The following is a 14,946-nucleotide window of genomic DNA, read 5'->3' as shown; positions in this document are numbered from 1 at the left end:
ACATCGCAGTAGTGTTGTACGGTTTCACCGTCCGATTTGAATCTGGATGTTTGTGTCGATGCGAATCTGGATGCCGGAGAATATCCGTTCTCAGCATCTGCCGGACCCTATTTCCTCCCTAAACGTCTTTTCTTTTAAGGAAATTGGCCATCATGGTGGTTTATATTCGAAAAAACTAACACCTACACATGTGGACGGGCGTTTGTATCTCGCCCACACGCGTGGATCCACGTTCATTTGTGGTTGCACGAATCTTGCTATGTTTGTGGTGCCACGTAGGATTAGGCTGGTGTGTGCGCATTTATCTGGTCGCCCACACGTCCGTTTTCACCACACGGAGGGACCGATGTGTGGGCACTTAGCAGTTCGTCCACACGTCAGTTTTCACTCATGCACAGGGGCTGGTGTGTGGGCATTTATCAGTTCGCCCACATGCCCGTCTCCTCTCCTACACTCAAAGCTGCCAGTTGACATGTGTTTTGCAGGATACATGGCAACTGCCCTAGTGTGCTTGTAAGAAGATGACAACTCTCTTTTTACCCGAACATGTCAGTTGTCATGTGTTTTGTAGGGTACATGGCAACTGCCTAGTGTGCTTGTAAGCAGATGACAACTCTCTCTTTTTACCCGAACATGTTATTTTGACATGCCTCTTTGTAGCACTACACAGCAACTACCTAATTACCTAGTGTTAGTAGGTGGCAACTCCTAAAGTTTTCAAATCATGACAACTGTAGTAAATCAGACCATACATGGCAACTGTCTAGTGTTAGTAGGTGGCAACCCCTAAAGTTTTCAAATCATGGCAACTATAGTAAACTAGACCATACATGGCAACAGCTGCATTTGTCCAAAAATGGCACCTGGCATTTGACCTGAGATGGCAACTGCAGTTAAGCAACCATGGCAAATGTAGTTGTCCGACATGGCAACTGCAGTTAAACGAACATGAAAGAGGGTTCGTACCATGGTAACTGCGGGGCGCGTGATGACTGTCATGCGGGTCGTGCGGGACCATGAGGTAGGAGACCTGACATACGGATGTGTGGGCGTTATCTATTTTGCCCACACGTACGTGCGTGAGAGGGACCGCGAGAAAAAAAGAGATGTGTGGGCATTACTTATTTTGCCCACGCATCCTTTTAGACACCACACAAAACGTGTGAGCAGACATCTTAACGCCCATACGTATGGGCGTTATCAGCGTCATTTATATTTCATGTGCAAACATCGATAAATCATTTGTTAAGACATCTACTAGAAAAATCGGAAGCTTTGATTTCCAGATAATGGTTCTAGAGACCTCCGAATTTCTAGCCAACAAATATGGTGCCATATTGGCCTTCCTAGGGCAATGAGAAAAATCTATGGAAATAAAATTACGAGCTAAAAATGAGCATTCTTTATAAATTGCCGCAGTCGGACCAACCTCCGTTCTGCATGATCTCAATAACTTCCATGCAACCACCTTCCGCGTAAATTTTGTTACATCCAATTTCATTAGCGAGGAGGAGTCCATCTCGTAATCCCTGTGCTTCTGTTGTTGTCGCATCTTCTACGAATGAGATGTTGCTGCATGATGTTGCCACAAAGAAGCTCGTATGGTCCCGCAGAAACGCACCTGTCGCCTCGGTGCCACTGTCACAATCGAAACCAACATCAAAATTCAGTTTAAGCATGCCCTCTGATGGCTTCTCCCAGCCACGTCTCTTTATTATGCTCTTGAGAAATTTTTCGCAAGTGATGCTATTGCTTGGGTCGATCTAGTGGGTCTTCAACATCCCCCCGTTCAAAGAAATTAATTCAATTGGACCTCACACTTAGTCCCTATACAGCCGCTGACCAGCATCCCTTAAATCGCCTTAAAAAATAGGGACGATATAAGGGCGATCAGATGCGACCAGACTCCAGGTCATAGCGGTCCGACTTGCACAAGGCAAGTTAAAGAGCTAGAGAATCATCTACTCCCTCCGTCACAGTTAAATTTGCGTGCGTTTCCACAATAGACAAGGTTTAAGGCGCATTGCATTTATTTATAGTAGCTAATTAGTACTCTGATATACTATTTCTATATGCATGCGTAGTGTGAATGCTATTTTTTAGCCCATCTCACAACCAATAGATAACCACCTAGATCCCAGAGAATTTCCAAGCGCGCCTTCTAAACCGTGACAGAGGAAGTATGTGTAAAATGGAGAAGTAAAGTCAGAGAATGTTCCCTGTTAAAAAATTAATGTTGTTCGCATTTTACTGTAGGTAATCATTGTTCTTAAATTATTGTGTTAGGCTGCAAATTAAAGGAATCTAGTGAAGCAAAGTCCGGGTACCGTAGCTTACCTGACTTCCATTCCTATGTTAGAGGATATGGATCCCTAGCAGCCACCCGGAACTCCTTTCTGGTCAAGGCAGAGGGACCTAAATTGTAGTCCCACCTCAACGTGCGAGGCGGATGCCGATCGGCTTAAATAGCTACATCGGCGGATGACAACAATCTTCTCTCTGGTTGCATGGGTCGACCAATTCTTGTTGTGCGAACGAGTAGCTTGACACTAGATTGCATTTCATCAATCGATGATTGTTCATCGAGTGACAAGTTTATCTTGTTCATATACGTTGATGATTGTTCATCGAGTGTCAAGTTCATCTCGTTCATATACGTTAAATAACCCTACTACAATCAAAGAGATTTTTAAATTGGTCATCGAATTTTGTTTCGGCCTACACCCTTGCACACACATTGTGATTTAAAAAGCGCCATGCGAACATCAATGTTCCGTTTGTGAATAAGATATATCATGACTATTAATCTTTTCTGTGATAAGCATAAAAAATTAATAGTGACAGTCCATCTCCTTAACAAAGGATGCATTGGTGACTGAAGTTTATCGCTTTTGGACATTTAAGCTGGTCGATTAACTCCTCATGCGACGTGGTGGGACGAAACATCCAAAACCCACCAGCCCCATACAGATGTGAAAATTAGTATGAGCAATATACTATTTGGTGTTTTTTACAGCCCCGCTGCCCCAACATCCGCAACATCCAAAATTATCGACGTGCACATGTCTGCGTACATTAGTTGTTTTTGGAAATAGGGTTTGTGATTGCAAATGGCAAAACTTAAAGGCGCATCCACTGACATTTGAGGGCTTAAATTTGCAGGTTGTGGCTGTATATGCTCTAGGAGGGCCAAGTTGTCAGTTATCACGACTCATTTCCTCTCTTCCTATTGAGAGTCGCCACTTCTTCCCTCTTCTTTTTGGCATTTTCCCTAAAAGGCATAGCTTCCCCTATGACAGATGACACCACCCTCCTCCGAAGTGATTCGGGGGAGAGGAGATGCGGAGCTATCGTGAAGTGGAAAGAAGAAAGGATGGACAGTGTACGTGTTTGTTAGGGGAAGCCACAAAGGTCACGGGCCCACAGAGATGCCGGCCCAGGCCCTCTTAAAATCCAGCTCAAATTTTATTGAAGATGGCGCAGACCAGAAAGCGGAGACCGAAGAGCGCGCGGTGGTCACACCATTTCTTTCGTCTCTTTTCTCCAGCGGCCAGGGCGGCCGCCAAGATCCGCGCCTCCCAGCCTTGCCGTCGCGGCCGGAGGCGATGGCCAAGGGCCTTGTGATTGGTTAGGGCAGATGGGAACGGACGATCACCTCCGCGACGACGGTACCATCTCGGCGCTCCTCGCCTGCCGCTTCGATGCCGACAAGGTCGACGCGCTTGAGCTCCTCGCGCAGGGCGTCGATTTTCAAGGACGTCGTCACTATTTCATCCCACCTCGCGCAGGTTCTGTTCTTGCTAAGGCTTGCTTTTAGATTATGATATACTCCCTCCGTAAACTAATACAAGAGCGTCTGAAATCGAGATACCCTTTTGGTCTATACTCTTCTTTGTGATGCGCATGGTTTTTAACAGATTCAGAAGTGTCAGGTTCAGATGTTCTATGCTTCACTGTATTTGGATAAGATGCACACCACCGAACACACAAGATCTTGCTCCATCAACCAGCACGGCACTCCATCTCGAACAGTAAACTCTACTGAATCTTCCTTCTGAGCCAAGTCAACATTTAAGGAAGCATCTTTGTTCAAAACTAGGATGGTGGCCCGCGCAAATTCGTGGGCAGCATCTTGTCCATTTGTCGGCTAATTTGGAACAATGAAACCGTGGATCACTTTTTTTATGTGTTTCGTGGCTAAGATCATCTGGAGCTTGCTGGAATGTGCTTTTAATCTAAGAACAGTGCCTGTTAACCTAAAACAATGTTTTGGGATTTGGCTCAGAAGTTTTCCAAAGAATTATAAATCTTTGGTCTCTGAATCACTGTCGGAACTGCTGCTGCGTTCTGAACTATTTGGAGGAGTAGAAATGATATTTGTTTTACAGATAAGAGGATCAATGATCCTTTTGCTTTGATTCATCCGTTGTGCCACTAGATTAATTCTTGCTCAGTTTTGCGGCAAAAACAGTAAAATCTAGAGGAACAGAGTAAATAGAGCGAATAAGTGAGATCTTCGGGGCTGCTCAGGCACAGAGACCTGCTGTACCGGCATCGCTAGAAAGGGACTTTGGCGAGATACCTGGCGTTGTATATATAACGGGCGAATTGGCCCAAAATGTGCATTCATAATGAAGCTTGTGCTTTACTCTCAGCTGATTAATTTACAAATGATTGATATGACTATCGATAAGCTTCACTTGAAGAGTACTCCAGAAACGAAGCAGCAAAAACAAAAAATCACATTGATGCGCTTAACATCGGCCGTAATCCAGCTATGTAATGGTAGCAGACTGGTAGATTTGCTGCATCACCCCTCTGAAGCGGTCAATGTCGAGGGTGACGTTCTGGCCGTTGAAGAAAGTCTCCCAAGCCACACCGAAACCCTGCCTTTGTATGGAGCGGGGGTCGGTGAAAACGGTGTGGTTCCTTGGGTATATGTACTTGAGGGTCGTCTCCTCGGCGGTGGCCTCGTACTCGACGTACCGGAGCCCCATGTCAGCCGTCGGCGCTCCGAAGGCACTAAAGGACGCCCACCTCATGTCGCCCCACGGGACGATCTGCATCACCGTGCCGTTGCGCGGGAGGAACACCAGGTTGGTGAGCCCTGCGCCATGCACACCCAATATCACGTCGCATGAGTTCACCACCTCCGCGAACCGGGCCATGTCGCTCACGACCTCCGGCCCCGCGGATACCACCTCGAAACCGACCTCCGTGGCAGTTCCGATGGCCTCCGGCTCGTTGGCGATCTCCCTCGACCTGCGCCGCGACACCATGACGAGACGAGGCCTGCCGCCGGAGGTTATGTTTACGGGGGTCGCCCACTCACGCTTCAACGAGTAGGCTGACCGGAGAAAGTCTCGGAAGTTAGTCATCGTGTAGCCCTTGCGGGACAGAGCTGGGATGATCCCTAGTTCTTTATGGCTCTCAGTGCCGACGCGCACCGACGGGAAGCAACGGACCTCGTCGTCAGCGTCGAAGTCGATGACGGGGTAGATGGAGAGTGCGGCGAGGATATCCTTGAACTTGCCAAGCCATTTCGAGTCGTAGTCGGTGGCCACGAGCTGGACGCGGCCTTCGTACTCCCGCGCAGTGTTGAAAAGAGGGATGATGCCGTCGGTCATGGCGTGGAAGAAGTTGGCGAGGTAGCCACCGGAGGAGAAAATCACCGCGGGGACGTCGTGCGTCACCGTGCACCCTGGCGGATCCGGCCCCGGCGGGGCGCTCCATCGGATGGTCACCTCCCGAACAGTCTGCATAGTCTGTGGCTCCCACTTGCGCGTGTACGGGTGGATCGTCACCGTCCCACTCTCAGGTCGGTAACTGTCATCGGAAGCTGAGACCACATACACACTGGCGGCTTTGCCGTGCATACGGACGTCGCCTTCCATGGCGCAAGTGTCCATGCGCTCACTGCGAAAGTCGCAACTTGACTTGCTTCTTGGTGCCGCCACATCTGTATCATGCACACAATAGTTATTAGTTTTTTCTTTGAGGAACAATATTCTTAATTAGTTCTAGTCAGAAACTTCGCTAGGTTTTCTTTTGTCACTCTTGGGAAAATTTCAATTGCAGTTGGATTATTTCATCATTGGCAGCTCCTTAATACACGAGAACGGTGTTTTATAGGACTGGCTCTAGGGTGTCCCTTTTTCAAAAGAAAAATCAAAATATATTTAAAATTTACAAAAAGTATCATTTTTTTCTACAACTACATACACATGTTCTCTAAGTTTGTGCAAATTTTTATTAAGTAAAATATGATTATTGGAAGGCTACAAAAAGAAGACAAAATTATGGCACAAAATATAACAAAGATTTAACCAGTTTTCATCTATATATTTGTCTGTTAGTATTTGTTCGTTTGCTACCAAATTCTAGTATATATCGCCAAACTCGTTGCCTCAACAAAATTATGAATGCAAATACATAGTGCTTGAGTATGCACTATACTTTGTACGTACCTGATTTTATCAAAGAACCATCTCCTCCCCCGTTCATGGCTTGGAGCCCCTTCTCATTCCCGAGATCTGCAACAGAAATACAGAATTCAATTTAGTCAGACTTGACTTTTGAATGAACAAACTAATTGAAGCCCCGTTCTGCAGAGAAACGGCAGTTGATTACCTCTGTTCACATCGACGATGTCGCTTGATGCAGGAGAAGGTGGTGCTTCCACGACCGGAGCTGAATCAAGCGAAGGATCGGGCAACACACTATCATGGTAGATTTGCTGCAAGACCCCTCTGAAGCGGTTGATGTCGAGGGTGACGTTCTGGCCGTTGAAGAAGGTCCCCCAAGCCACACCGAACCCCTGCTTCTGTATGGAGCGGGGGTCGGTGAAGACGGCGTGGTCCCTCGGGTATACGTACTTGAGCGTCGTCTCCTCGGCGGTCGCCTCGTACTCGACGTACCGGAGCCCCATGTCGGCCGTCGGCGCGCCGAAGGCACTGAAGGACGCCCACCTCATGTCGCCCCACGGGACGACCTGCAGCACCGTGCCATTGCGCGGGAGGAACACCAGGTTGGTGAGCCCTGCGCCATGCACGCCCATTATCACGTCGCACGAGTTCACCACCTCCGCGAACTGGGCCATGTCGCTCACGACCTCCGGCCCCGCAGGGACCACCTCGAAGCCAACCTCCGTAGCAGCTGCGATGGCCTCCGCCTCGTTCGCGAACTCCCTCGACCTGCGCCGCAGCACCATGACGAGACGCGGCCTGTCGCCCGAGGCCCGGTTTACGGGGGTCGACCACTCGCGCTTTAGCGAGTAGGCCGACCGGAGAAACTCCCGGAAGTCCGTCATCGTGTAGCCCTTGCGGGAGAGAGCAGGGATGATCCCTAGCTCCTTATGGCTCTCGGTGCCGATGTGCACCGACGGGAAGCAACGCACCTCATCGTCGGCGTCGAAGTCGATGACCGGGTAGTTGGAGAGCGCGCCGAGGATATTCCGGAACTTACCAATCCACTTGGGGTCGTAGTCGGTGGCCACGAGATGGACGCGGCCATTGTACTCCCGCGCGGTGTTGAAGAGAGGGATGATGCCGTCGGTCATGGCGTGGAAGAAGTTGGCGAGGTAGCCGCCGGAGGAGAAGACCACCGCGGGGACATCGTGTGTCACCGTGCACGGTGGCGCTTCTAGTCCCGGTGGGTCGCTCCAGCGGACGATCACCTCCCGCACAGTCTGCATGGTTTGTGGCTCCCACTTGCGTGTGTACGGGTGGATCATCAACGCCCCGTTCTCTGGCCGATAGCTGTCGTCGGATGCCGAGACCACATACACGGTGGCGGCTTTGCCGTGCATACGGACGTCGCCTTCCATGGTGCAGATGTCCATGCGTTCATTGCGGAAGTCGCAACTTGACTTGCTTCTTGATGCTGTCACATCTGCGTCATGCACACAACAATTATTACTTATATTTTTGAGGAGAAATAGATCTAAATTGTCTTATATTTCTTTACAGAATGAGTACTAGTTAGACACTTCTCTTTAGGTTTTCCTTTGTCACTATTGGGAAAATTTCAATCGCAGTTCAATTATTCTACAACCCCTTCCATAGAAATAAGCCCCCATTACAGCCGGGAACTACTCGGTTTGTCTATGATTCAATCCACAACTCTTAAACTGATTCAAAATTGACTATCAAAATTTGCAAAAAAATGTACAACCAATAATAGTAATATATTGATGATTACTGGGAAGTTTCAAATATTTTTTCTTAACATGTTTACCAATATCCTGAAATTATAATTTCAGCCCATTTTTTCTCATATTTTTTTCCAAAAAATAAAATTAACTAGAATTTTTTGAAACATTGTGGTATAAACAAGAATAATACACTGAACATTCTGGGGAAGTTTTGGTCATTTTGGCCAAACATATTTAAAATATTGTGAAAATATATTTTCTGCCCTATTTTAGTCTATGCCTTGACATGTCAGCTGGTTGGGCATTCAACAGGGTCAAACCCGGCCTATACTAGCCAAAACAAGGGTCAGGGAGGGGAGGGTTGAATCCTAGCCGGTTTTCAGAGATCTAGGTTGAATCCTAGCTGATTTTAGAGTTAAGTGTTGACTCTCTGAATAGCTAGTAAAGTGAAATTCTCTCAGTTAAATATGCAGTATACTTTTGTACGTACCTGGTTTTGTCAAAGAACCATCTACTCCCCCGTTCATGGCTTGCAACCCCTTTTCCTCCTTTTTCAGATCTGCAACAGATTACAATATTCGAATTAGTCAGACATTGACTTTCGAACAAGCTAACCGAACCTCCATGTTCTGCAGACTGCAGATAAAAGCTCACTGAATTTAACTACCTTTGTTCGCGTCGACCACCTCGCTGGGCATCTCGTCGGGAGGAGGTAGTGCTTCGACGACTGGATCGGCCATTACAGTATTCTGGTAGATTTGCTGGAGCGCCCCTCTGAAGCGGTCGATGTCGAGCGTGACGTTCTGGCCGTTGAGGAAGATCCGCCATGTCATACTGTACCCCTGCCTGCTTATGGAGGGGATGTCGGTGAAGACGGCGTGGTCACTCGGGTACACGTACTTGAGCGTCGTCTCCTCGGCGGTCGCCTCGTACTTGACGTACCGGAGCCCCATGTCAGCCGTCGGCGCGCCGAAGGCACTGAAGGACGCCCAGCTCAGGTCGCCCCACGGGACGACCTGCAGCACCGTGGCGTTGCGGGGGAGGAACACCATGTTGGCGAGCCCAGCCCCATGCACGCCCACCATCACGTCGCACGAGTTCATCACCTCCGCGAGCCGGGCCATGTCGCTCATGGCCTCCGGCCCTGCCGCCACCACCTCGAAGCCGACCTCCATGGCTGCTGTCATGGCCTCCGCCTCGTTTGTGAACGTCCTCGAGTTGCGCCGTAGTATCATGGCGAGACGTGGCCTCTCGCCGGAGGCCCGGTTTACAGGGAATGACCACTCACGCTTTAGAGAGTAGACTGACCGGAGAAAGTCCCGGAAGTCCGTCATAGAGTAGCCCTTCCGGGAGAGGGCAGGGGTGATTCCTAGCTCCTTATGGCTCTCGGTGCCGACGTGCACCGACGGGAAGCAACGTACCTCGTTATCGGCGTCGAAGTCGATGACCGGGTAGTTGGAGAGCGCGGCGAGGATGTCTCGGAACTTGTCAACCCACTCATGGTTGTAGTCCGTGACCACGAGCTGGACATGGCCGTTGTACTCCCGCACAGCGTTGAAGAGAGGGATGATGCCATCGGTCATGGCGTGGAAGAAGTTGCTGAGATAGCCGCCGGTGGAGAAGACCAACGCAGGGACATCATGCGTCGCCGTGCACTGTGGCGCATCCAGTCCTGGAGGGTCATTCCAGCGGATGGTCACCTCTCTGATAGTCTGCATTGTCTCTGTCTCCGACTTGCGCGGGTATGGGTGGATCGTCATCATCCCGTTCTCAGGCCGGTAGCTGTCATCGGACGCTGAGACCACGTACACTGTGGCGGCCTTGCCATGCACACGGACATCACCTTCCATGGCGCAGATGTCCATGCGTTTACTGCTGAAATCGCAAGTTGACTTGCTTCTTGGTGCTGCCACATCTGTATCTTATAGACAAGAGTTAGTAATTAGTACACTAGTTTGAAACTTCTCTTAAGTTTTGTTTTCTTACTATTGGGAAGTTCTCAATTGCCGTTAGACTATTTCATTTACGAGCAGCACTTACAATACAGTGCTCTTTTCGGGTGGAATATAAGAGTGGCATGGGAATATAGGTCGTCAATTTAACTATGAAAACATGTACAATATGCCAAAGAAATATATGTCTATACAAAGTTCATTGGATGATTGAATCTTAATTTTTTGTTGTTGTGAACAACACATTTTTCACTAATCAAATTGACGTCCTGAAATCCATGTGGCTGACTTCTATTTTATTCCGGAGAGTATTTCATATTGGTACTGTACAACTAACACAGTGCCTGTTACTCCCTCTGTTCAAATATAAAAGGTCTAACACATTTTTCGAGATTGTCTTTAATTATTAATAAAATTAATAATATATAAGATGTATAATTTAAAAATTACATCATTATAAAAAAAGCTTCTTCCACATATGAATTTTTTGGTATACGTGTTTAAACATACACATCATGTACTATAGTTCAATGATATATTTTTTGAACATACGCATCATCGTATACTATTGTTCTAACCCATGGTCAAAGCCTCAAAGGCAACCTTAAAAAAGTATTGAGCCTTGTGTATTTGGATGGTGGGAGCAGCATTAGTTTGTTTGCTATTTAATTTAGTCAGTCTTGAGTTTTACTACCATTATGCAGAGAAAAGGCGAAATTACCTCTCTTCGCATTGACGACGTCGCCGGGGGTCTCGTCGCTTGATGTGGGAGAAGGTGGTGCTTCGACGGCCTCGCGGGGTGCCTCGTCACTTGATGGGGGAGAAGGTTGTGCATCCATGGTGCCGCCGGGCGTCTCGTCGTTTGATGCGGGAGAAGGTGGTGCATCGTTGGCCTTGCCTAGCGTCTCTTCATTTGATGTGGGAGAAGGTGGTGCTTCGACGGCCTCGCCGGGTGTCTCGTTGCTTGATGTGGGAGAAGGTTGCCCTTGGACGGCCTCGCCGGGCGTCTCATCGCTTGATAGGGGAGAAGGTTGTGCACCGACAGCCTCGCCGGCCATCTCGCCGCTTGATGGGGGAGAAGGTGGTGCATCGACGGCCTCGCCGGCCGTCTCGTCGCTTGATGCGGGAGAAGGTAGTGCTCGTACGACCAAATCTGAATTAAACGAAGGGTCAACCACACAGGGCATATACTATTACTGTTAGCGTCAATCGATGATTTCATTAGAGAACTGAAGCTTCTCAAGCTCGGTTAAAGAATGAGTTTTGTTGCGTACCATGCGCAGCTCTCAACTTGGCTACCTCAAGTAGTAGTTCTTTGTGCGCAGCTCTTAGCTCGGCCACCTCACGCAGTAGCTGCTTCTGCTGCTTCCATATTGCACTCTCTGTACCTGGGACGGCGAAAGAGGACGTAGTGGCGGAGTTAAATTGCCTGGATTACAATGGTTAATAGTATCAGCTTTCCTAAAGCTAGGCTCTAGTATTTCATTATAACACCATATATACTCGGTACCTCAAAACATAAAGCATTCTGTAGCCAATGCTAGTACTTCATTCCAAATTATTGAAGTTCAATTGAGCTCTATTCTAAGTCAAATTTCTTAGAGTCCATAGCATGAAAATGTACTAGCTAATATATAACATCAAATATACAGAGTATGAAAATGTATTTGATAATGAAACTAATTGGGCATTGTAGATGTTGATATTTTTAAAAATATGGTCAAACACGAACTTCAATTAATTCGGTACGGAACGAGTATTATAGAATGTGTGTTGCACTGCGCGTTTAGACAAACTTGACTTTTGGACAGGCTAATTAACTTAACCTCTGTTCTGCAGATAAAAGGTGATTAATTACCTATGTCGGCAAAATAATAAAATTACCTCTGTTCGCACCGACAACCTTGCCAGCCATCTCGTGGCTGGATTCGCGAGAAGGTGGTGCGTCGACGACCGAATCTGAATTAAATGAAGGATCCATATACCACTGTTGTTAGCGCCAATCGATGATTTACTTAGAGAGCTGAAGATTCTCTACTGTAGCTCGGTTAAAGATCGAGTACCATGCTCAGCTTTGAACTTGGCTACATCATGTAGTAGTCGCTCCTGCTGCTGCCATATTGTATCCTCTATACCTGTGATGGCGAAAGAGGACGTAGCGGGAGGTTAATTGCATGGATTTCACGTTAACAATCCAGCTGAGTGCATACTCTTTCACTCCGCTCACCTGAAGACGGAACCTTGTGAGTCGACTGTCGAAAATACTCCGCAGCTTCGGTAACGCTGGTCCCTGTAACTGCAAGCCATGGAGGAAAGTCATGTTCAGCTGTAGATTTTACATGTAAAGTTGTCAAGATCGGACTACAAAACCGATGTCTCGAGAGGTACGCGCCCTTAAAAGGATCACGAAAATGTTGATCCGGATCGAGATCTTGTCAACTTCAAAGCGAGGGGTTGATTTGATTCATTGGCTGGCGTGCATGCATGTGAAAAAAATCAGTAGGCCCAACTCTGAACAGTTGTTTAATTCTTGGTGAATTCAAAAACTAAGCATTTTATCCAAGATGATCAAGCTCATGGTCAAATTATACATACTCATGCTGCAACAAATATGTATGTTGAATCATTGTTACAGCTTACTATGGACCAACAGTACTACTCTTCTTCTTGGAAAGATGGATCGAACAAGAACGCACGCGCGTACATAGATCAGATGAACACTCAGAAAACAGATGAACACTCGAAAAAGAGTTCCGATTATAATCGAGAGGACTTACGTCGGGGAACCTGCGGCATGTAGTCGGCATTGAGCAGGACGAAGACGAGGATAGGAAGCAGAAGCCACACGATGGCCCTTGCTCCTGCTCTGCTCGCAAGCTTCTTGCCGCTCTCGTTCCTCCTGGCCTTTTTCATCTCGCAGCCGGGCTGCTCTTGTACTGGCTTGAGCACTTAGCTCTCTACTGAATAATGGTGGTCACTGATCCTCCCTCACTGACCTCGGAGCTACTACTAGTATAGTATGTGTGCGTGGGACTTAATGACACTCGAGGTCAACCCGAAGATTTAGTACAAGTGAAGCGTGATGTGATCTCCTTTCTGAACGCGCTTTAATGCGCGAGCTTAGTTTAATCCGAGCTTTCTCATACTCCAGAGTGTGTCTTAAGTCTTTGGGTTGACCTCGACCTGGAGTGTCATTAGATCCCATGCACTGTAATAATGGCTCCATTGCGTTAATCGAGCATATATACAGCCATTCGCCGACTAAGCATACGACTAGTCTATTCCACTCCTACGCTCTCGTGATAAACCACGATAAAATATCTCTGTCGTACAGTAGTTCTCCTTATACCAAATTGTACTGTAGTTCTTTTTTTTTTCTAATAGTAGTAAGCAACGCGGATCACCAAACCGTCCGTCGAAAGTTCTGACACTTTTAGCCATCCGTGGCTCATCAATTTCGTTAGGACTAGTCTGAACTAGAGGATGAAGCACGCTTTGCCGCGCTGTCCTTCGAAGTTAAGCGTCTTTTTAATGTATTTCTACACTGGTGGTTACGGTTGGTTGCTTTGTTGCATTCTGAATTGGGCATTCGGTATTAACCGAAACAGATTTTGGTACTTTCTATATTTGGGTTAGCACAAGTGTTAAACCAAAGATAACATATAAATATTAAAACTGATTGTTCAGTTGACAATTTTTTTTAATTTTAGTGAACACAACTGTTAACAAAAAATAACATTCAAATATTGAAACCAAACGTTTGGTTAACCGACTAAATCGGTTCAGTATTTACTCCAAAAAAGATCACTCAGACTCACATCAATACGTGCAGTCTACCCTCTTATATAGCTCAGCTCTCCTTTCCTTGTGCGTAACAAGGGCGAGGTGGGACTAACAATGTACACACATATAGTACAGTCAAAGCTCCTACTCCTGTCCTGACCATCCGAGTAAATAAATTTAGGTTTTGCATGCAGCTGCTTGCATGGCCTATGTCCTAAGCCCACATGTCTAGCGCATCTGACCATCCACGAAAAAAAACGCGTAAAAACAAGACGCACATTGCCACAGTAACCTCTCGATTCACCAGATCGCTCCAATTCCTGGGAGCTTAGTATCTCTAGGGATGTCTGAACCCATAAATCGTTCATAAATCGGGGGAAACTTTGAGGGAGCGCGAACATGCAAAGGTGCAGCCAACTCAACCTTGAACCCCACCATAAGTCCACATCCTGCTAAGAGCAAGTATAAAATAGTGACATAAGCATGCTATAAGGACTAGAATATTATATCTTCCTAAATACTTAAAAGTGCAGCTGTACTATTTCAGACTCCCGAGCGCACGCTCATGGACCGAACGATGCAACAGACTGATTTTAGATTTGGTAAACTGTTCGCCCAGTTATTCTATATATGGAAAGATTCTCCAACTACAGTGCATTGATTTTTATTCACCTTGTCCGACCAACGGTGTCAATCCAGTGATCACGTAACGTGAATTAATTCTGGTACAAGAAAATTCAAAAAACTATAACTTTCACACCGTGTGTCGAAATGATGATCCGTTTTCATCGTCGGGTTCCTTGTGACGAGCTCTTCAAAACTAGATCTGACATGAATATGTTTTGATGATTTTTTTAACGAAGCAACTGTGATGCTAGATGAGGCAAGTTTAGTGCTAAACATGAGCAACTTCGATGCTAGAAGAATTGCACCATGTGTATAAGTGAATTCACCTAGTAGCCTCTTACTTAGTTGTGTGCAATAGGTAATAGGTGGTTACATAGTTCATTGCCTACCATACAATGAAAGTTACTCACCGTAAAGTGGGAAGTTGTCTAA

At 46.9% G+C, this 14,946-nt stretch overlaps 1 protein-coding gene across 1 annotated transcript; it reads right to left on the bottom strand.

Moving 5' to 3' along the window:
• Positions 1 to 4,593: 4,593 nt before the first annotated feature.
• LOC123105800 (uncharacterized) lies at positions 4,594 to 13,165 on the bottom strand. Its single transcript, XM_044527946.1, has 11 exons — positions 12,882 to 13,165; positions 12,332 to 12,400; positions 12,168 to 12,239; positions 11,989 to 12,063; positions 11,379 to 11,492; positions 10,826 to 11,257; positions 8,820 to 10,067; positions 8,643 to 8,711; positions 6,631 to 7,890; positions 6,468 to 6,533; positions 4,594 to 5,959 (listed from the first exon to the last, which is right to left on the bottom strand). The coding sequence occupies exons 1-11, from the start codon at positions 13,015 to 13,017 to the stop codon at positions 4,776 to 4,778; spliced, it is 4,725 nt and encodes a 1,574-aa protein (XP_044383881.1). The 5' UTR covers positions 13,018 to 13,165; the 3' UTR covers positions 4,594 to 4,775.
• Positions 13,166 to 14,946: the final 1,781 nt, after the last annotated feature.

This window comes from Triticum aestivum, chromosome 5A, assembly GCF_018294505.1.
Source record: "Triticum aestivum cultivar Chinese Spring chromosome 5A, IWGSC CS RefSeq v2.1, whole genome shotgun sequence".
Lineage (NCBI taxonomy): Eukaryota > Viridiplantae > Streptophyta > Magnoliopsida > Poales > Poaceae > Triticum > Triticum aestivum.
The sequence above is the reverse complement of the archived record's forward strand: the minus strand, read 5'-3'. Positions and strand labels throughout refer to the sequence as shown.